This window comes from Manis javanica, chromosome X (assembly GCF_040802235.1).
Source record: "Manis javanica isolate MJ-LG chromosome X, MJ_LKY, whole genome shotgun sequence".
NCBI lineage: Eukaryota > Metazoa > Chordata > Mammalia > Pholidota > Manidae > Manis > Manis javanica.
In genome coordinates, this window is record NC_133174.1 from 55,716,627 (window position 1) to 55,741,046 (window position 24,420).

Sequence of the window (24,420 nt, forward strand, 5' to 3'; positions counted from 1 at the left end):
AGGTAGCAGAATATGAGGCTGGAAAATGCAGTTGGGTGCATAAGATGGAAAACTTTTAAGGTCAAGCTGAACTTTTTTAAAAAAGAAGTTCACAGTTTGAGAAGCCACTTACTGTTTCTGAACAGGAAGTGGCATGATAGGTGCTTTGGTTTGGAACAGTGCATCTACAATATGTAGAGGAAGAACTGAAGAGAAAACATATAAACAGTTGAGGACCAGTTTTTGCTCAGGTATAAAGTAACAAGGATTTGAGATGCAACAGAGGGAAGGGCAAGAGAAAGGTGAAGAAAATGCAAGACACTGCCAGAGGTAAACCTACCAGGCTTGGCCATTTATTGTATATGAGGATCATGGGAGAAAGACAGAAAGCAAAAAAAGTTGTCTTTGAGGTTTCAAATCTGGCCAACTGGCAGGCTGTGGATGTCATGAACCAAAATAAGGAAGGCAACAGGATGTGTGCGAAATGCTTAGCTGGGTTTTAACCCAAAACAAAGATAAAGTAAATGATGATTAATGCCAGTATAAACCAAATCATTAAACCCCAGATATAAATACATCCTGTTACATATCTTATGTCAACAGGCCTCATGATCTGTTCTCTTCAAAGAGCCTAGTAATAGTTACAGACAGTGCTGCACCAAGAACTAGAAGCCAAGAAATATGCCATAATAAGATATTCAGAGGAGTGCTTATGAGGTCAGGTTTGCAAATTATCCCCACCTCTTCACAATGAAAAGTGCCAAGATAGGTTCCACATATGGCCAGTAGTTTTTAAACTAGAAATTGGTTGAACACTACAGACTCACTTTCTGAGAAAAACATATATTAGCACATACACATTAAAATATAAAGCTAGGGGGAGTGTTTCCACAGAACTCCTAATACAGAGTTATAACTATACATGAATATTTGAAGTAAATATTCACCATTTTTGTAGCCTGCCTAAAAAGATTGACTGTGTCCTAGAAGACTGGAATTTGAACAAGCCAGCACCAAATCACAAGCAGGTGAGAAGATGATGAAGAAAACAAAGCCAAAGAATGAGAATTAAGATACAGTCCTAACTGCCAACTTTCCTTTTATGCTAAACACAGCCACCAAATGTTTCAGTTCTGCAGATTTTAGTAGAACACTATTTAATCAGGGATCTATGGCTTTGGAAGCCTGTCTTAGAAACTTTTACACCACATCTTCAGAGCCCAGATACAGGATCAGTGTCAAATGTCAAAAGTAACTTTAGTGCAATAGAATACTGAGATGATCCTCTTAGAAGGAGAAAATGGCACCCAAATAACTTGAAAACCAAATCTAAAAAACTCAAATCTGGGAGACACAACTCCTGGTAAGAAGCATTCCTAGAGAGAAGGGTAGTGTTTACTACAACTGAAATATAAAAATCACATGCCTTTTGTTTATGGCACTGCCACTCTTCCTTACAGATCAACAATCTTTTTGCATATATGCAGGTATGTGATCTTTTTGAAGTGCTGATGTTGAAAGCATCTCTACCTGATATTTGAAGAAATTGAAGAGGGGATTCAGTGCTCAGCAAATAAATAAAAATGCAATTGTGCCTTTCAGCTCTAAAAAGAAAAATCCTCTATCATTGACCTAGTGCCATAGAGACTCACACAGCTGTATCAGCTGGCTGATTCCTAATAAATGCCCTGTGTGCAAACCCAGGCTTAAGAGAAAAGGCAAAAAAACTGATGAGTCTCAACTGAAGCAGCATTCTGAACTCTAAGAAGTCAGGTACTATACCAAACACACTGTTTGATGGCTGGGGCATTTCTTAGCAAAAGGAACAGCTGCACCACATAGGCTCCAAGAAAATTCTAAAAAAAAAAGTACCACAATCATGTCTGAAGAGCTCTGGAGGGATGGCACAAACAGGGTAGTAATAAAGGAAGAAATGAGGTACTTAATGCAGAGTCAGAAGACCTGGATCCAAGTTTACAACTGGGTAACTCTATAGTTAAATGATTTTGTTCCTTTATCTGTATAACAAGGTTAATGACAACAGCCCTACCTATTTAAAAGTATTGGTATGAGATGCAAACATGGTAATAAAAGTGATGCATATTATGTACACTGAAATATTAAAGTCCTACATAAATATACAATATTTGCTTGCCCATAATCTATTCCCCTATTCCCCTCATTACAATCTATGAGATTATTTTCTTCCTTCTCTATCTTGGCACAGCCACACTCCTGTATTACAGGTGAGATTAGACCTGTGCATGCCTGGGATTTCACAGATGTCAGCAGAAGAGCTGGAAGGGGACAATATTCCCACGTTGTTGAAAGCAGAAGCTGCTACAGAATAAGCGATTTCTGTCTTCATCAGTTCTGGGTGGTAGGTGAAGTTTCACAGAGGACGCAAGCAACCTGAGGTGAGTGCAAAGGAAAAGAGTGTCCACATTCCCATTTTTGTCCTTTAATTCATTTTAAGTACACCTGTCTTGCCAATGGGTTTCAGCCCCGGGCAAGTTTGCCATGGATTAAGTGTGACCAAGGAAAATGACAGCAAAACGTTCTTGGGGTGAAAGGGTTATACCCAACTTTATTTCCTGGTGGCAGGTCAGTCACTAAAATCCTGTTCACTCAGAGCGAGTCTGCATGCACCAAGCCGGTCTCTGCCTCTGGGCCCCTTTGTCTGCACAGCCATCATCTGGGCCCCTCTCTCCACACAGCCATCCTGCACACCCATCCTCTGGGCCTATGTCCTCGGCACTGCCACCACCCCAGCCTCCACTCTGCTCTCCTGCAGCCTTGTAGCCCTGACACCGTGTTGTGCCCAGAGCACTGGGGGGAGCTCTTTTTATACAGTCAACAGCCATGTATTGCCCACAGGTGTGCAGTGAGCTAGTCAAACACGGCCAGATGAGAATCCTGGACACAGGAACTCTCATTTTATCTACACTCCACCCCTCCAGGATCCTCTCCTCTCAATCTATGTGCCCTTAGTCCTCTGCAATGGTCCCTGTGCAATGAAGTCTGAACATTGTTGTCCAGCCTCTCCAGCAAAAAGTCTTGCAGACACACAGGCCAGACTCGTGGCTCTGTCTCTGACCTCTGCCTCTTTGGTCTCAATGGCTGGAACTGCTGCTCTGGTTTCAGCTGTTGCCACAGCTCCAATAAGATCCTATTTGGCTTCCTGCCTAATTTCCTTCCATCTACTCCTGCCCTTATCAAATCAGCCCACATCTGGGTCCTCATAACCGTCATGAGGCCCCTCAAATTCCTCCTGCGAATAACAGGTGTTATTTCTTTACAGGTTCTCGTTGCTTTAGCTACTGTACATGTCACCTCGCATTTTGTAATTGCTGCCTCAAGGCGGGCTGCACTGTCAGGGAAGACAGCTTTCCCATCTCTGATCCCGACAGAACAATTCCATCCACCCCTAAGTCCCACAGCCACCGGCTCAGCCTGAGTATAGGGGCGGACCATAGAGTGCTCCACGACATGGGGAGGGGGCTGCTCCTCTCCTTGGGGGACATTCAGCTGCTGGGTTTTTATTTTCTTTACAACCACTGGGTGTGCTTTCAATACAGTAGGCGCCAGTGCCTCCAGCACCATCCCTTCATCCTTCCCCAGCCCCTCCATTTCTGGGGCTGATGGCATCTTTCTCTCCCCTCCCCCAAGTGCCTCCTCTGCTACAGTGCTGCAACAATGCCAGCTCAGTCTTCAGAAGGTCTCTTACCTTCAGGTCAGTGCTTCGCAGCTGACGTTCTCATGCCACCTCCACCTGTGCTTCCCTCAGGAATTCGTCTTCTTCCTTGATGGCCTCTTCTTCCTTCAGAACACCTGGCAGTGCTGCCATCTCACCTCAAATGGCAACTTGTTGCTGGTGCTCTTGTGCTGCCTCCTCCCACATCAATGCCATCTTCTTCCTCAGGGAATCCACATAAGTTTGCAGCTCACGTTCCCATGCCGCCATTTCTTGGGTCTCCTCTGTAGACCTTTTTAAGATTGTGAGAAGCAGCCAACCCACAGTCCCTGCTGCCTCACGGGCACACTGCTTCTCAAAAGATCTGCTTACTATACCAAGGGCCACCCCTACAGCCTCATGTGTCACCTCCACTTGCCTCCAGGCCTGGGGTGAGGCCCAGTTCTCTAGGAGGCAAGCCACTTCAGACCACATACCCACTGGGGAACAAGCCACTGTCTCCCCATTCACAGGGGCAGCTGGCAGAAGCACACCTCCCATAAGGGCAGCCTCTCTTTTTCCTTGGTCAACAATGAATCCTGCCGGCTACATGAATTGTCTTGCCAATGGGTATCAGCCCCAGGCAAGCTCGCTATGGATTCAGTGTGACCAAAGAAACTGACAGCAAAACGTTCTCGGGGTGAAAGGGTTATACCCAACTTTATTTCCTGGTGGCAGGTCAGTCACTAAAATCCTGTTCACTCAGAGCGAGTCTGCATGCACCAAGCCGGTCTCTGCCTCTGGGCCCCTCGGTCTGCACAGCCATCCTCTGGGCCCCTCTGTCCACACAGTCATCCTGCACAGCCATCCTCCAGGCCTCTCTGCACAGCCATCCCACATAGACGTCCTCTGGGCCTCTGTCCTCAGTGCTGAAACCACACCAGCCTCCACTCTGCTCCCCTGCAGCCTTGCAGCCCTGCCACTGTGTCGTGCCCAGAGCACTGGGAAGAGCTTTTTATAGAGTCAACAGCCATGTATTGCCCACAGGTGTGCAGTGAGCTGGTCAACCATGGGCAGGTGAGAATCTTGGCTACAGGAACTCTCACCTTATCCACATCTTTCATGCAAGAGATTGTTTCCTAAACTTTTAGGACACAGTGGGATAAGGAAAGCAACAAGATATTATATATGGAGTAATGATCTAATGATAACAAAATGCAATTCATAATCCTGAAATGGTTCCTGGACCAGAAAAACAGCTGTAAGGAAGATTATTAGGCCAATTAGAGAAATCTGAATATGGGATTTAAATCAGATAATAGTATTATATCAGTGTTAAGTGTCCTGATTGTAACAGGTGTAGTATGGGTAAGTAATAAATATCCTTGTTTTTGGGAGATACACACTGAAGGATTCAAGAGAAAGGGTCATGATGTATGCAACTTAGTCCCAAATGTGTCAGAAAAAATAATAGTATATATATATATATTCAGAGAAAGAATAAGTTAAGTGTAGCACAATGTTGACAAGAAGTGAATCGAGTGAAGAGTATACTGTAGTTCTTTGTACTATTTTTGAAATTTCCCTATAGGTTTGAAAGTACTTAAAAATAAACTCTTTAAAAAAATAGTTGACCGGAGGGAGGATCCAAGATGGCGGCATCAGTAGGACAGCGGAAATCTCCACCCAAAAACATACATATTTTTGAAAATACAACAAATACAACTACTCTTAAAGGGGACACCAGAAGATACAGCACAACAACCAGACTACATCCACACCTGCAAGAACCCAAAGCCTCACGAACGAGGTAAGATGCAAGCTGTGGCCCGGCGGGACTGGAGCACCAGCCCTACCCCAGCTTCCCGGTGGGAGGAGAGGAATGGGATTGGGGAGGGAGAGGGAGCACAGGACTGCTAAATACCTAGCGCCAGTCATTCACACCGGGAGCGCAGACACACAGTGCATGGTGTGCTGGACACTAGAGAAACAGGACAGTAAAACCTGTGAGGGAGTCCCCACAGCAGGCACCCATGGGACAAAAGAAAAGCGAGTGCTTTTTGAAAGTTTTAAAGGGAATAGATGAGGTGCAAGAGGCCATTAATGGAATAGAAATCAGACAAAAGGAACGCAGAGAAGCTGACATGGAAAAAGATAAAAAAAGATCTCCAGGAATGAAACAATCTTAAGACAACTGTGTGACCAATCCAAAACGAACAATATCCGCATTATATGAGTACCAGAAGAAGAAGAGAGAGAAAAAGGGATAGAAAGTGTATTTGAAGAAATAATTGCTGAAGACTTCCTCAAACTGGGGGAGGAAATAGTCGTTCAGACCATGGAAGCCCACAGAACTCCCAACACAAGGGACCCAAGGTGGACAAGACCAAGACACATAATAACTAAAATGGCAGAGATCAAGGGCAAGGACAGAGTATTAAAGGCAGCCACAGAGAGAAAAATGATCACCTACAAAGGAAAACCCATCAGGCTGTCATCAGACTTCTCAACAGAAACATTACAGGCCAGAAGAGAATGGCATGATATACTTAGTGCAATGAAAAAGAAGGGCCTTGAACCAAGAATACTGTATCCAGCATGATTATCATTTAATGTGAAGGAGGGATTAAACAATTCCCAGACAAGCAAAAGTTGAGGGAATTTGTCTCCCACAAAAAAAACTCTACAGGGTATTTTAGAGGGACTGTTCTAGATGGCAGCACTCCTCAAGCTAAACAGATATCATAGAGAAAATAAAATTACAGCAAACAAAGCAGACCAACCAAATACTAACTAAAGGCAAAAAATAAAACCAACTACTCACATAAGAACTCCAAGAAAATGCAAAAGAGCACAAAATAAAACATCTAACAAAAAGAATGGAGGAGGAGGAATAAGAAGGGAGAGAAATAAAGAATCACCAGACTGTGTTTATAATAGCTCAGTAAGCGAGTTAACTTAGACAAGAAGATACGAAAGAAAATAACCTTGAACCTTTGGTAACCATGAATCTAAAGCCTGCAATGGCAATAAGTACATGTCTTTCAATAATCACCCTAAATGTAAATGGACTGAAGGCACCAATCAACAGACACAGAGTAATAGAATGGATAAACAAGCAAGACCTATCTATATGCTTCTTACAAGAGACTAACCTCAAACCAAAAAACATGCACACACTAAAAGTCAAGGGATGGAAAAAGATACTTCATGCAAACAACAAGGAGAAAAAAGCAGGTGTTGCAATACTAGTATCAGACAAAATAGACTTCAAAACAAAGAAAGTTACAAGAGATAAAGAAGGACATTACATAATGATAAACGGGTCAATCCAACAAGAAGATATAACCATTATAAACATATATGCACCAACATATGTGAAATAAATACTAACAGAATTAAAGGAGGAAACAGAATGCAATGCATTCATTTTAGGAGGCTTCAACACACCACTCACTCCAAAGGACAGATCCACCAGACAGAAAATAATTAAGGACACAGAGGCACTGAACAACACACTAGAACAGATGGACCTAATAGACATCTACAGAACTCTACATCCAAAAGAAACAGGACACACATTCTTCTCAAGTGCACATGGAACATTCTCCAGAATAGACCACATACTAGGTCACAAAAAGAGCCTCACTAAATTCCAAAAGATTGAAATCCTACCAACCAACTTTTCAGACCACAAAGGCATAAAACTAGAAATAAACTGTACAAAGAAAGCAAAAAAGCTCACAAACATATGAAGGCTTAACATCATGCTCCTAATTAATCAATGGACCAATGACCAAATTAAAACAGAAATCAAGCAATATATGGAGACAAATGACAATGACAGAATGAAGCCCCAACTTCTGTGGGATGCAGCGAAGACAGTTCTAAGAGGAAAGTGTATAGCAATCCAAGACTATTTAAAGAAGGAAGAACAATCCCAAATGAAAACTCTGAAGTCACATTTACTGAAACTGGAAAAGAAGAACAAATGAGGACCAAAGTCAGCAGAAGGAGGGACATAATAAAGATCATGAAGAAACAAATAAAATTGAGAAGAATAAAACAATAGAAAAAAACAATGAAACCAAGAGCTGGCTCTTAGAGAAAATAAACAAAATAGTAAGCCTATAGACAGACTTATTAAGAGAAAAAGAGAATCAACACACATGAACAGAATGAGAAACAAGAAAGGAAAAATCACAATGGACCCCACAGAAATACAAAGAATTATTAGAGAATACTATGAAAACCTATATGCTAACAAGCCGGAAAACCTAGAAGAAATGGACAACTTCCTAGACAACTACAACCTTCCAAGACTGACCAAGGAAGAAACACAAAATCTAAACAGAACAATTACCAGCAACAAAATGGAGACAGTAATTAAAAAACTACCCACGAGCAAAACCTCCAGGTCAGATGGATTTACTGCGGAATTTTATCAGACATACAGAGAAGACATAATACCCATTCTCCTTAAAGTTTCCAAAAAAACAGAAGAGGAGGGAATACTCCCAAACTCATTCTATGAAGCCAGCATCACCCTAATACCAAAACCAGGCAAAGATCCCACCAAAAAAGAAAATTACAGACCAATATCCCTGATGAACGTAGATGCAAAAATGCTCAACATAATATTAGCAAACCGAATTCAAAAATACATCAAGAGGATCATATACCATGACCATGTGGGATTCATCTCAGGGATGCAAGGATGGTACAACATTCAAAAATCCATCAACATCATCCACCACATCAACAAACAGAAGGACAAAAATCACACGATCATTTCCAAAGTTGCTGAAAAAGCATTCAACAAAATTCAACATCAATTTATGATAAAAACTCTCAACAAAATGTGTATAGAGGGAAAGTAGCTCAACATAATAAAGGCCATATATGATAAACCCACAGCCAACATCATACTGAACAGCAAGAAGCTGAAAGCTTTTCCTCTGAGATCGGGAACAAGACAGGGATGCCCACTCTCCCCACTGTTATGCAACATAGTACCGGAGGTCCTAGCCATGGCAATTAGACAAAACAAAGAAATACAAGGAATTCAGATGGGTAAAGAAGAAGTCAAACTGTCACTATTTGCAGATGAAATGATATTGCACATAAAAAACCCTAAAGACTCCAATCCAAAACTACTAGAACTAATATGGGAATTCAGCAAAGTTGCGGGATACAAGATTAATACACAGAAATCTGAGGCTTTCCTATACACTAACAGTGAACTAATAGAAAGAGAAATCAGGAAAACAATTCCATTCACAATTGCATCAAAAAGAATAAAATACCTAGGAATAAACCTAACCAAGGAAGTGAAAGACCTATACCCTGAAAACTATAAGACACTCTTAAGAGAAATTAAAGAGGACACTAACAAACGGAAACTCATCCTATGCTCCTGGCTAGGAAGAATTAATATTGTCAAAATGGCCATCCTGCCCAAAGCAATCTACAGATTCAATGCAATCCCTATCAAATTACCGACAGCATTCTTCAATGAACTGGAACAAATAGTTTTAAAATACATATAGAAGCACTTAAGACACAAATAGCCAAAGCAATCCTGAGAAGAAGAATAAAGTGGGGGGGATCTCACTCCCCAACTTCAAGTTCCACTATAAAGCCACAGTAATCAAGACAATTTGGTACTGGCACAAGAACAGACCCACAGAACAGTGGAACAGAGTAGAGACTCCAGACATTAACCCAAACATATATGGCCAATTAATATACGATAAAGGAGCCATGGACATACAATGGGGAAATGACAGCCTCTTCAACAGCTGGTCTTGTCAAAACTGGACACCTACATGTAAGAGAATGAAAATGAATCATTGTCTAACCCCATACACAAAAGTAAATTAGAAATGGATCACAGACCTGAATGTAAGTCATGAAACCATAAAACTCTTACAAAAAAACACAGGCAAAAATCTCTTGGACATAAACATGACTGACTTCTTTATGAACATACTTCCCTGGGCAAGGGAAACAAAAGCAAAAATGAACAAGTGGAACTATATCAAGCTGAAAAGCTTCTGTACAGCAAAGGACACCATCAATAGAACACAAAGGCATCCTACAGTATGGGAGAATATATTCATAAATGACAGATCTGATAAAGGCTTGACATCCAAAATATATAAAGAGCTCACACACCTCAACAAACAAAAAACAAATAATCCAATTAAAAAATGGGCAGAGGAGCTGAACAGACAGTTCTCCAAAGGAGAAATTCAGATGGCCAACAGACACATGAAAAGATGCTCCACATGGCTAATCATCAGAGAAATGCAAATTAAAACCACAATGAGATATCACCTCACACCAGTAAGGATCGCAACCATCCAAAAAACAAACAACAACAAATGTTGGCGAGGTTGTGGAGAAAGGGGAACCCTCCCTCCTACACTGCTGGTGGGAATGCAGATTAGTTCAACCATTGTGGAAAGCAGTATGGAGGTTCCTCAAAATCTCAAAATAGAAAGACCATTTGACCCAGGAATTCCACTCCTAGGAATTTACCCTAAGAATACAGCAACCCAGTTCGAAAAAGACAGATGCACCCCTATGTTTATCACAGCACTATTTACAATAGCCAAGAAATGGAAGCAACCTAAGTGTCCATCAGTAGATGAATGGATAAAGAAGATGTGGTACATATACAGAATGGAATATTATTCAGCCATATGAAAACAAATCCTACCATTTGCAACAACATGGATGGAGCTAGAGGGTATTATGCTCAGTGAAATAAGCCAGGCAGAGAGAGACAAGTACCAAATGATTTCACTCATATGTGGAGTATAAGAACAGGGAAAAAGCTGAAGGAGCCAAACAGCAGCAGAATCACAGACCAAGAATGGAGTGACAATTACCAAGGGGAAAGGGACTGGGGAGGATGAGTGGGAAGGGAGAGACAAGGGAGGTAGAAGAAGGGGAGCATTATGATTAGCATGTGTGTAGTGGGGTGGGGGCAGGGGGAGCACTGTGCAATGCAGAAAGGACAAGTAATGATTCTACAGTATCTTGCTACACTGATGGACAGTGACTGTAATGGGGCTTGTGGGGGGTACTTGGTGAAGGGGGGAGTCAAGTAAACATAATGTTCCTCATGTAATTGTAGATTAATGATACAAAAAAGAAATAGTTGATGGTCCAGGAATTAATAGATCTTGGTTCTAGTCATCATATGACTCTCGGGAAAGTGACTTGACATCTTTCAGTTCAATTTCCTCTCTTGTTAAAATGAGGGAAGTGATGCCTATAAACCCTACCTGTTTTCCAGAATTGGTCTAAAATGCAAAGTGTAATGATGGTACCCACATTTAAGACTTAGAAAAAACAAAAGCTTTAGAGTCAACACACAAAATATAAATCCAGTATTCTACCACTTATATGAATAGATTGCAATGATCCTATCTTAAGCCTCACTGTTCCCATCCATAAAATGGTAGTAACAATATGTTACACCTCAATGGATCACTCGGGAGTAGAATGGATAATGCCTATAGGAAAGCCCTATATAATTTATAGAGCTTGGTAACATACCAAAAGAGATAAGAATCATCTGTTCCTCTCCAAATGATACCACAAATGTGGCAAAACAGTACCTTGTCAAATCTTCTCCCTACAAATTAGGTATAAAAATACTAAATTATCCAACTGGAAGAAATAAAAATACTTTTATAATATAATGGTCAATAAAATATTAATACAGCAGTGTCTTATTTATTCAGCATTATCAGGTAATAAACCATCAGAGAAAGTTAATTTTCAATTCAAATAAAGCTTATTTCTTTAAGCAATGAGAATTTATTTTAACCATTTTATTGGAAAGCTAACATTTTCATACCTTTTAAATGATTTTGAATAGCTCAAACTCATCATTATGACATTATCAATCTGGGGTTGTCATATACTCAATGAATGTTCAGGTATGTAGAACTATTGACCCCTACACAAAATGGGTCCAAAACACAACGCTTTATACACTTTATAAATGTTTTTCAGCTATTTTCAATTTCCTCCCTAAATCAATTCAATTCAACTATCACTTATTTTCCATTTCAAAGTTCTGTTTCTAGACTCTTTTCCACTACATCTCTACATCCTTAGTTTTCTGCTTCTATATTCCTGAGAGACAGGAAACCATGTCCTTATGAAGTAGAATAAAGTATTCAGTGAAAACCACTTGAGCTATCTGAGACCTTTTTTGGCCAACCTCTAGACAACCAGTTTTCTGGATGTTGAGATTAGAATACCGACCTTCAAATGAGGAGTGTTTTTACTGTAATGAGGCAATGAGAGCAATGTTTTGCATGTTAAATTTTTTATTTTAATTAGCAACTGGTCCACATGCTTATAATTAAGAAGACATTAAGGCAGGAAAGCAAAATTATTTGATACACCCTATAGCCTTTAAGTGTCAGTCAACATTTCCTACATACAGCATTTAATAAGAAAATACTTTAACTTCTGTGATCTCACTTGATTCTCAGAATAATCTTCTGGGATGAACAAGGCAGGTGTTCCTGAACTTTTTTCACATATAACGAAAGTGAAGCTCTAAAAAATAAAGTGTACCTAAGATATGATTAGCAAAGATTTGGGACTTGAACCTTAGTTCTAGGAATCCAAGACCAGTGCTTATGCTGCTGGACCACACTGATTCTTAAGAACACACTGGAACAAGTGGAACTATATCAAGCTGAAAAGCTTCTGTACAGCAAAGGACACCATCAATAGAACAAAAAGGCATCCTTTAACTTCTGTGATCTCACTTGATTCTCAGAATAATCTTCTAGGATGAACAAGGCAGGTGTTCCTGAACTTTTTTCACATATAACGAAAGTGAAGCTCTAAAAAATAAAGTGCATCTCTGTACATACAGTATACCTGAAGAACATTTTATCAACTACAACCCTAGAGGGGAAGAGTTGTGTACTGTTTCCAAAAAATATAAGCCCTGAAAATGCTGATTGTTACCAATCAGGGAATTATAAACCTTGAAGGTAAAAATCTCTTCCCTAAGCTTTAGCAATGCCCTAGAATGCTGAGGTCAATGTTCAGAATGTCATGTGAGAGATGATATAGAAAGAGGACAGAAAACTAGCCAAGCAATTGATGTGTTTTAAAATAAGGCACTAATAGAAAATTGCTATTCTTTTTGTCTGAAAAGATGAGGATTGGCAGCTGAAAATAGAAATCTGTAGAGTCACACAAGGTAAAGGGATGTTAATACATGTTTTTTAACCAAGTCTAGGACAAAACAAAATTTAGAGATCTTCTTGAAGTTTCAAAGAATTGGTATAAGGACAAATTAAAGAGTCATATTTTCATGTGGTAGATTTAGGGAACACTTTACCCCCAGTTATGTGAGTCAGAATTATAACAAGGTTTAAGAGGAATTTATTAAAAAATGGGATCAAGACATAGAGAAATTTGGATTTTTTTAGTAGCTAATCTCTCTAAGAAGTGATGTTACTCCTCCCATAAGCTATCTCTTAATGTCACTAACCAAAACAAAACCCCTGGCTAAGTGAAGGATGGGTCTGAATCACAGTGGTATATCTAAAGCTCTTATGTCAGTTCATGTAAATATCACGGATCCTGAAGAAAATTTGAAAATAATTTATCAGGTTACTCAAAAAATTAAAAATGAATTTCCATGTGATCCTGCAATTCCACTTGAAGGTATATAAACAAAAGAACTGAAAGCAGAGTGTCAAAGAGGTATTTGTATACAAGTGTTCACAGAAACATCATTCACAATAGGCAAAACGTGGAAACAAGCTAAAGAAGTGCATCACCACTAAACCTGCCTTATAAGAAATGTTAAACGGACTTCATTAAACTGAAAATACGGTGCACTAATTGGTAACAAGTAAATAAATGAAAGTATAAATCTCCCTGATTAGGTAAATATATAGTAAATATAGTGGACTTATAACTGATTAAGCTAATATAAAGGTTAAAGGAAAAAAATAGTAAAAATAATTACAATAATTAGTTAAAGGATACAAAAGATAAAAATACTTAAAATGTGACCTCAAAACATAAAATGTGGGGGTAGGGGAGTAAACATGTATAGTTTCATAATGGAGTCACACTTAAATTGTTATCAACTTAAAATAGACTGCTATAAATATAGGCTAGTATATGTTAGCCTCATGGTAACCACAAAACAAAAATCTATAGTAGATACATGAAAGATAATGAGAAAGGAATCTAAGCACCTACTAAAGAAAGTCATTAAACCTCAAACAAAGGCAGCAAGAAAAGAAGATAACAGAGAGGAACAAAAAACAGCCAGAAAACCATTAACACGATGGCAATAAATGCATACATATAAATAATTACTTTAATATAAATGGACCAAATACTCCAATCAAAGATGCAGAGTGGCTAAATGAGTAAGAAGAATAAAACCCATCTATAGGCATCCCAGAAGAGACTCAGGTCAGAAGAGGACACACAGATTGAAAGTGAAAGGGTGGAAAAAGATATTCCACTCAAATGTAAACCAAAAGAAAGAAAACTAGGATCTCTATACTTACATCAAACTTTTGTTTGATACAAAACAAAGACTATAATAAAATATAAAGAAGGGCCTTACATAATGCTAAAGGGGTCAATCCAACAAGAGGATATAATATTTGCAAATATTTATATACCCAACATAGGAATACTTAAATATATAAAGTCAATACTACACATCTACAGGGAGAAATAGACAGCAATACAATAATATTAGGGAACTTTAATACCTCATTTACATCAATGGAGAGATCATCCAGACAGAAAGTCAATAAGGAAACATCAGCCTTAAACACTCACTACTTTAGACCATATGGACTTAATAGATACATACAGACATTCCACACAAAAGCAGCAGAATACCCATTCTTCTCAAGTGCACACTGAACATTCTCCAGGATAGATCATACGGTAGACCACAGAAAAGTCTTAATAAATTTTAGAAGACTGAAATCACATCAAGTGTCTATTCTGACCACAGTGGTATGAAACTAGAAAACAATTACAAGAAAATTGGAAAATTTCCAAATATGTGGAGGTTAGTCAACATGCAAGTGCACAACCAATGTGCAAAGAAATCTAAGAGAATAAAAAACTTTGAGACAAAGGTAAATGGAAATATTACATGATATATTTATGAGATATAGCAAAAGCATTCTAAGATGGAAGTTCATGGTGATACATATTTACCTCAAGACCAAGAAAAATCTCAAATAAACAATTTAACTTTACATCTCAAGGAACTAGAAGAAGATAAAACAAAGCTCAAAGTTAGTAGAAAAAAGGAAATAAAGATCAGAATGGAAATAAATGAAATAGAAACTAAAAGGGCAATAGGAAAGATCAATGAAATAAGAGCTGGTTACTGGAAAAGATAAACAAAATTGACAAAACTTTAACTACAGTCACTAAGAAAAAAGAGAACGAGTTCAAATAAAATAAGAAATGAAGAGATGTTACAATTGATACCTCAGAAATATAAAGGCTTATAAGAGAATACTGTGTGAAATCATACACTAAAAAAGTAGACATCCTAAAAGAAACAGACTCCTAAAAAACAACTTTCCAAGACTAAATCATAAAAAAATAGAAAATCTAAATAGCCCAATTATTAGTAGAGAGATTGAATCAATAAACAGACATCCATGTCCACACAGCTTCATTGGCAAAATCCACCAAACATTCAAAGAATTCATACCAATCCTTCTCAGATTCCTCCAAAAAACTGAAGAGGAGGGAACACTTCCAAACTCATTTTACAAGGCCAGCATTATCCTAATCCAAAACCAGAGAAATAAACCACAAAAAAAAGAAAATTACAGGCCAATATTCCTGATGAACACAGAAACAAAAATCCTCAACAAAATATTATCAAACCAAATCCAACAATACATTAAAAAGATCATACGTCATGGAGTGGAATTTATTCCAGGGATGCAAAGTTGGTTCAACATCTGCATATCAATCAATGTAATATATCACATTAACAAAATGAAAAAAAAATTATAATTGTATGGTACATTAACATTATGTGTTAGTATGGAACCATAACAGACCCCAAATAGCCAAAGCAATCTTGAGTGAGAACAAAGCTGGAGGTATCTTTCTTCCTGATTTTAAATTATATTGCAAAGCTAAAGTAATCAAAACAGTATGGTATTGGCATAAAAACAGAGACATAGATCAATGGAACAGAATAAAGAGCTGAAAACTAAACCCATGCATATGTGGTCTATTAATTACAACAAAGGAGCCAAGAATATAAAATTGGAACATGAAAGCCTATTCAATAAATGGAGTTGGGAACAGTGGATAGCAACATGTAGAAGAATTAAATGAGACTATCTTACACCATCCACAAAATTTAACTCAAAATGGATTAAAGACTTGAATGTATCAACTGAAATCGTAAAACTCCTAGGAGAAAACACAGGCAGTAAGCTCCTTGACATCAGTCTTTGCAATAGCTTTTTTTTATCTGTCAACAAAACAAAAATAAGCAAATGAGACTGCATCAAACTAAAAAGTTTTGTTAATCACTAATCTTCAAGAAAATGGAAGTCAAAAAACAATGAGATATCACCTCACACCTTGTTAGAATGGCTAGTATCAAAAAGAAAAAAACAGCATTGGTGAGGATATGGACAAAGTGGAATACCTGTGCACTGTTGGTGGGAATGTAAATTGGTAAAGCCACTATGAAAAATGGTATAAAAGTTTCTCAAAAATTTAAAATAGACAACAGACTCTTGGTTACCAGAGGGGAAAGGATTGGGAGGATGGGTGAAAGGGATGAAGGGAATGAAGAGGTACAAACTTCAAATTATAAAGTAAATTAGTAAAACCTTCATAAGATTGTATATCAATGATACTTTAATAAAAAATAAATAAAATAAAATAAAATAAATTAGTCACAGGAATGGAAGTACAGTATAAAGAATGCAACCAATAATATTGTAATATCTTGGTATGGTAATAGGGAGTAACTACACTTACTATAGTGAACGTATAGTAATGTATATAAAAATCAAATCACTATGTTGTACATTTGAAACCAGTACAATATTATATATAAACTATATTCCAATTTTAAAAATTAAAAATAGAACTATCATATGATCCAGCAATTCCATTCTGGGTGTTTATCTGAAGAAAACAAAAACACTAACTCAAAAACATATATGTACCCCCATGTTCATGGCAGCATTATTTATAATAACCAAGATACGGAAACATCATAAGTGCCCCTTTATGGATGAATGGATAAAGAATTTATGAGATACACACATACATGATATGGAATATCATTCAGCCATAAAAAAGAATGAAATCTTGCCATCTGCAACAACATGAATGAGCCTTGAGGGTATGATGTTAAGTGAAGTAAGTCAGAGAAAGACAAATACTGTATGATCTCACTTAGATGTGCAATCTAAAAAACAAAATACACAAAAAGCAAACTCATAGATACAGAGAACAAAATAGTGATTTACCAGAGGGGAGGGGGTTGGGGGTTAGGTGCATTGGGTGAAGGGAATGAAAAGGCACAAATTTCTAGTTATAAAAGAAATAAATCATGGGTATGTGATATATAGCATGATGATTATAATTGATAATACTATATTGTATATTTGAAACTTACTAAGAGTAAATTTTTAAATTCCTCATCATAAGGAGAAAAAAGAAAAAAAAATTGTAATTGTATGGTACAGATGGTATCTTCACTGACTGTGGTGATCATTTCAGAATTATAAAATATCAAAACATGTACACCTGAAAGTAATACAATGTTATATGTCAATTATGCTTCAATGAAAAATAATTTTCTAAAAGGTGGTAACAATCTAAATGTCCATAAACTGATGAATGAATAAACAAAATGTGGTATATGTACACAAGGGAATATTATTCTTAAAAGCAAAGGAAATTCTGATACATGTTACACAACAGATAAACCTTGAGGACTTATGCTAAGTGAAATAAGCCAATCACAAAATCACAAATATCGTATATTTCCACTTATATGAGATCCCAAGAGTAGTCAAATCCACAGACAGAAAGTAAAAAGGTACCTGCCAGAGGCTAAAAAGAGGGGTGAAGAGGGAATTATTACTTAATAGGTACAGAATTTCAGTTTTGCAAGATGAAAAGAGTTCTAGAGGTGGATGAATGTTTGCACAACAATGTGAATGCATTTAATACCACTGAACTGCACACTTAAAAATGGCTATGATGGCAAATTTTGGTATATATATTTTACCACAATTAAAAATAAATTTAAAATTATTTATCAGACTCTATTAAATATACCTCTTTCCAGAGCCTGTAAGGAAGGTTAAGAATGAGAAGGCAGGCAACTTTATAAACCAAAGAACTTGTCTAAAACCAAGCAGAACTTGTCTAAAACAGAAAGATACTAAGCCCATCTCAGCTGTGCACTTGGGACCTGAAAGGGGAAGAAAGTAACTAAGCAAGTTAAGGCTAGATCTTCATGTGGAAGTGTTTGTTTTCTTGTCCACTATTAATCTCTTAAAGCATTTCTTCATTCATGCAAGTTCCAGAAGCATTCTGAAGGTAGTCCAGATGTTGTATCAGTACTCAGAATTCCTGGGTCCCATTCCCACCTCAGCCAAGACTCCCTGCAATCATAAAGACCTGCTGCAGTGACTCGAAGCCAGACAGCAAGCAGAGACAGGACAAGCAAGACAGAGAGTCTGCCATCAAATGTGCAATCATTCCCTTCCAACTGGTGTAGTCACATTGTGTATTAGACACTGTTTATGTATTTCGTCTGGGGTTTCTAAATTATGTCTGTAACAGCTAAGGCATAATGAGAAGTTCAAAAAGAAGCCAGCTTTCTAGAGACAAGATGTCTATACATTCAGGGAGAGGATTTCTACACACAGCTCCGTTAATGTACATTAGCCCTTCCCTGGGGCTTTGTCTATCAGAATAGCAGGCTTTAATTAATCAATGCCTCGCCCTTGGGAAAAGAAAGCAGATTCAAGGATCCAGGACTGTAGAAGGGACATACCCTCTACACCCACACCTACACATCACTGTTACTTATAAGCCAATACCACATGCTTTCAAAATCCATGCCATGACCACTCATCCTTCCCCACATCCCCAACCAGGCCCCTTTGTTCAACCTCACCTCTAATGAAACAGACAAAAAAAGGATCCTCCCTATTTGTTGCATTTCAACAACTATGGAATCCTAGATACAACCTTGCACTTTTAATTGCCATATGGCACTATCATTGCATTTTTAACCTATTCTTCTAATTGAGGTAGAAGCAAATCACCAGCTGGTAAAAGGGAAGAGACTCTCTTTACATCACACTGCACAATATGCATGGAGAATGAGGAAAGAGGCGGAGAAGGGAAAAATTTATGTTAAGAAACCAAGGGCCGAGGCCTGGGCGTGCATATCTCTGGCGGTGACGTGGGCACCTGGCTCCCCGTGTGTGCCAGAGGGGCACAGCATCAGGCCAGCAGGGCTGGTGGACCCACAGACAGAGCAAGTGTGAGCAGCCCGGGACCCCTACCCCCACAGGCCACTACAATTTAAACAAAAGAAACCAGGGCCCATTCTGGACACAGTCTCTCTGTGTTAATCCTTGGACAAGCCACTTAACTGTTCTGTGTCTCAATCTATCTGCTGTAAAATAGGATCTCATTATTCATTCAAATGAAATAGAGAATACTGAGGGCCAGACACTATTTTAGGTGCTTTGACCAGACCTGACCAGACCTGACCAGACCTAAAGAGTGCTCCCTTTTTCAGTAGTGTCAGTAGAACCAAAATGAATATATAACATCACACTCAAGGACACTACAAATAGCAATGCTTATCCTTCTCAAATGACCATTATAGAAAAAGGGCCCAATACCAGGCACATGGATACCTTCTTCATGAGTGAAATTGCTTTTATATGCCATCCCAGAGGCTTTCTGATCAGTCCCAACTTTACTCATTGGAGTGTCTGCAGGGCTGTGTGACAGAAAGCAATGTGACTCACATTCCTTTGGTCTCCTCTTTGTAAAATTTCTTCTGGAATTCTCAAGGATTGACCCACATCCCAACTCCAAACAAGCTGTCAATTACCACAATTTGAGTTTATTTATGGTATAAGCAATGCCATAAATATGTTTTCTAAAAATATATTTGGACAGCAGAGATTAACATTTATTAAGGGCATATTACTTTTAAATGTTATTTCATTAATACACTCAATGACCAAGGTTGATATTACTGTCCCTATTTATAAAAGTCGCAGAAACTGAGACTTTAAGAGGCTAGTAACTTGCCAAATGCCACCCAACTAGTCAATGGCAGATATGGAACTCAAAGCCAGGTCTGTGTGCCTTCATTCCCACGTCATGCCATTGTGCGCTAAACCTCACCATGCCATTCCTTGCTGATGAACTCTATTTCCTAGATAGAGAATATGCTGAAACCTAAGCCCAGTAACATAACTTCAAACAAGACTATATTTTAAACTACCCTAGTCTCAAGTGCCCTTTACATAAGACTTAAAAAAAATAGAAGAATTAATTAAAGCCCTGGGATCCAAAAGTTATACTTTCCCTAACAAACCAGTTTCTAATGCTCCCAAGAGGACAGAAGTTAATGATAGAAAACATCCCCAAGGCATTACAGAACAATATTGACAGATACTAACTACACTAGTTGGGGTGAGGATTTAATAAAGTATATAACTTTAGAAACACTGTTATATACTTGAAAATGATATATATCAACCATACTTCAATTAAAAATAAACCAAAAACAAAAAAAGGAAGAAAACATCCCCAAGGCAATAACCTAATTCCAACCCCTTAGCTCTCATCAACTTAGCTGATTTAGATGGCTGGGAAACCGAGAAGTTGATTGCATGACCTTCCAGACCCCTTTCAACACTGTAACTCTAATTCTCTTTGCCCTACTTACATAGGAAAACCTGTGATTACTCTCTAAAACCAGGTTTTGGAGGCCAAAATGCTCCATTTTACTAAATGCACCACAAATAACATTAAATGGCATCTTGTAACTACTACACTTCAAAAATGTCTATTAAATCATATATAAATACCAAATTCATACCAATCAATCACAAGGAATAAATAAGAACAAGGGAAGCTGAGAGGTACTCCTGTTCATAGCATTTCATTTCTTTAGACCTCAGTGAAATATTATCTGAGCAGTTGGAGAAAGCCTGACTAAGGAACATGCCCTGCTGTAACTTTTGTGGTTCTGGTCCTACCACCTTCACTACCTGGTGTATCATTACATCATTATTAACTATAAAGGGAACACCTGTCTGGCCCCTTTAATGAACCATAAGTTCCCAAATCTGCCAAGAAGAGAAAAAGACTCCTGTTATCTTATGACAAATAATACATCAGAGATCATGAGTTTCCCTTCCAGCAGAGCCATGATCACTTCTATGGGTTATTTAGTCGTACTATACACCTTAGGACTTAATATACCAGTTTAAAATTCAAGATCAGTGATCACATAGAAACTATTCAGGCGCTTTGTAGAAGATCCTAAGGACTACTGATAATGGGAAAGAGGAAATAGGGGTCATTCACCAAATACGAAAAGACAATCAAAAAGGGTAAATTGTTTCTGCACTGTAGAAGCAATGTGTTTCTAACTGGTCATTGGGGAAAGTGGAACTCCTTGGATGATAGCTTCTTGAGACCAGAGGTGAGATTGTGTCAGCCCATGGGACAGGCAATGAGGAAACATGACTGATGATGGAGACTTTACCCATTCAATAGGAAAACACCTAGTATCACCATAGGGGTTCTAAGTTCATTATGTATGAGGAAGTAAACTAGTTCCAAAACCATTTCCTTGCATACCTCTCTACACAAAGCTGGACAGAAAGAAGGTCCAAGAAACATTCGAGGAATTAAATTTCCTGCCCTACCCAACAATAACCAATTAAAGTTACAGTCTGTTTTACTCTTTGAGGGCCCAACTGTTTCTGTTGAAACTACCCAACTCTGCCATTTTAGCACAAAAGCAACTTTAGACAGTATGTAAACAAGTAGGTGTGACTATATCTGATAAAATGTTATTTAAAAAACCAGACATTATTTACAAAAACAGGTGATGGGCAGGATTTGACCCAGGGGCCACAGTATGTTGACCCCTGCTTTAGTGCAAACCGAACTAAACTTCATTGAGAAATCAAATTACTATTCCTTATCCCCTCTCCCTTCTGCCCAAGACTCCTGAGGAGCAAAGGGTGAAGGGGCAAGGCCATTTATTCTCAAAGTAGGGGACAACAAAACACTTCAAAGTAAACTATGTGTGTAAGTACACATTCTACGTACTTCTACTTGTCACCATTAGGAAATAAAAATCTTTTCTGGTCCAATAGAGAGGCTACCTTCTCAAGTGTGCCAATGAGATGACACATGTTGTTTATCAAGCAGCATGTTATTAACTCTTGCCTAGTGCAGAAAACCAGACAGTATCTCATAAGAAACATCAAAGTCACAATTGGCCAGCAGCCTTCAGGTCACCCAGAAGCCCTTGGAGGGCTACACTTTAGGAAAGCCAGTCCCAAAGGAGACTACTAACTCCTTGAGGGTGAGACCACTACAGAAAGTAAATAATTCTCCCTTGACAGAAGACTTGCCAAGCAAGTGCCTCCTTGCCAAGTGGCTGGTTCAATGCTTCAAGCAGCCAAATCCTGCTGGACTTGTTAGACGTGACAAAACAGCTGCAAGAACTTTGGTAATAATGCCAACACTGGGTAGGGCAAAGCTGCCTGCTTCAAGAGAAATCTATATAATACCTGATTTCCCCATATTGCCAGGGGAGCAGAAGCTGAATAAAGGCACAGGGGTCAGAGAGAGGCAAAAAGATTGGTCTCAAATATGTCCATGGCACACCTATATTTATGAGCTCCTTTGAACAGGGGCTGCCTAACACATGGCATGAGGGGGTCCAAAAGACCTTAAGTCACATTTTGGAGGGTGGCAGGTAAATCATCAGAGCAAGGACAGAAGGCTAGGCATAAAAAAGGTACAGTTGGGCAAGGTCTCTGAGAGGGCTTCCTTGGGTCTGGAGAAAGAAGGAGATGGCAGCTGACAAGCAAGACTGAAGAAAGTGAATGACAGTGTTTTACAGAGAGTGGGCTACATAAGGAAATGTTGTTAGAGGAGGACAGGCTCAAGGAGCAGTAGAAGGCTGAGTGCAAAGCCAGGCCACAGCTGGGAAAGACATCTGGGAGAATTGGGACCTACCATGGCAAGGGATAAAATAGGAAATCCCAGAGACAGAGACCTCCCAAACCCATCATGTAAGGCATAAGCACTGACCCTGCTGTACAGAGAATACATCAGAATATAGCAGAAAATTTTCAGCCCTCATGAGTGAGAAGATCTGGGTTTGAATCCAAATTTGCCACATACTAGCTGACTAACTCTGAGCAAATCACTTAACTTCTCTAAATTTCAATTGTGTTGTCTGTGAAACTGGGAGACCATGATCAGTTACTTCACCTGTATAAAGGGAACACTAACACTATCTTGCTCGATTAGCTTGTAGGGTTGTTGTAAAGATCAAATTGAAATCACAGATCCAACTGTTTGGTGAAGTGAGAAAGACTAAGATGTTATACTTTAACTATGTTTATGAAACATTAATAAGTATGGTACCAATACAAACACACAATTCCAGCTAACAATGAAACTGAATTCGAACAAAATATATATTCACACCAAAACTCCATGTTCACAGATAACATGGGCTAAATCATGTCTGTACCACCTGTGAAACATCTAGAAAAAAAAAACAGGTCTACAGGGGGTGAAGCCAAGACGGTGGCGTGAGCAGAGCAGCAGATATCTCCTCCCAAAACCACATATATTTTCGAAAATACAACAAAGACAACTCTTCCTAAAAGAGAGACCAGAGGACACAGGACAACAGCGAGACTACATCCACACCTGCAAGAACCCAGCGCCTCACGAAGGGGGTAAGATAAAAGCCGCGGCCCGGCATGACCCGAGCACTCCAGGCGGGAGGAGAGGAGTCAGAGCGGGGAGGGTGAGGGAGTCCAGGACTGCTAAATAGCCAACCCTAGCCATCCACACCAGAGGACAGACACAGTGGATGCATGGGTTGCTGGAAACTAGGGAAACAGGACAGTAAGACCTGTGAGCGGGTCCCTGCAGCCGGCACCCTGGGGACAGAGAAAAGCGAGTGCTTTTTTGAAAGACGTAAAGGGACAGGGACCTCACAACTGGACACAAGCATCCCAGGACACTTAGCCCAGCAGCTGGCAACCCCGGGGAACTCAGGGCACCCTAACCCCTTGGGCAGTAGTGCACCTCGGAGGACCCTCATGGAGATAAACAGCCTCCTGGCCGTTTCCCCTCCAACACTGATCTGCCGTATCAGAGCAGCAGCCTGAGGCAGGCCACACCCACTGCAACTGCAAAGCTAAACTCCACAGAGGCCGGGCAAGAATCAAAAGCCCAGTCTGCGTGCAGCTGCCCAGCACAAGTAGCTAGAGGTCGCTGTTCTCCCAGGAGAGGAAGGTCACAAACCAATAAGAAGGGACATTCTCCCAGCCATCACTTGTGCCAGCTCCACAAACTATCTCTATTGCCATGAAACGGCAGAATTTGAGGCCGACCAAGATCACAGAGTCAACCCCTGAGAAGGAGATAGACTTAAC

General features: G+C 39.2%; 1 protein-coding gene across 16 annotated transcripts in view; it reads right to left on the reverse strand.

The window, feature by feature from the left end:
- OPHN1 (oligophrenin 1) overlaps window positions 1–24,420 on the reverse strand; it is a 665,513-nt gene that overhangs the window by 601,546 nt on the left and 39,547 nt on the right. Inside the window, exon 2 of one of the 16 annotated variants that reach the window (XM_073227841.1) lies at window positions 11,222–11,300. The exons of the other annotated variants lie outside the window; for them this stretch is intronic. Within the exon in view, the coding sequence (XP_073083942.1) occupies window positions 11,222–11,240 (19 nt within the window). The 5' untranslated portion in view covers window positions 11,241–11,300. The remainder of the gene's footprint in view (window positions 1–11,221; window positions 11,301–24,420) is intronic. 16 annotated transcript variants of the gene reach the window in all.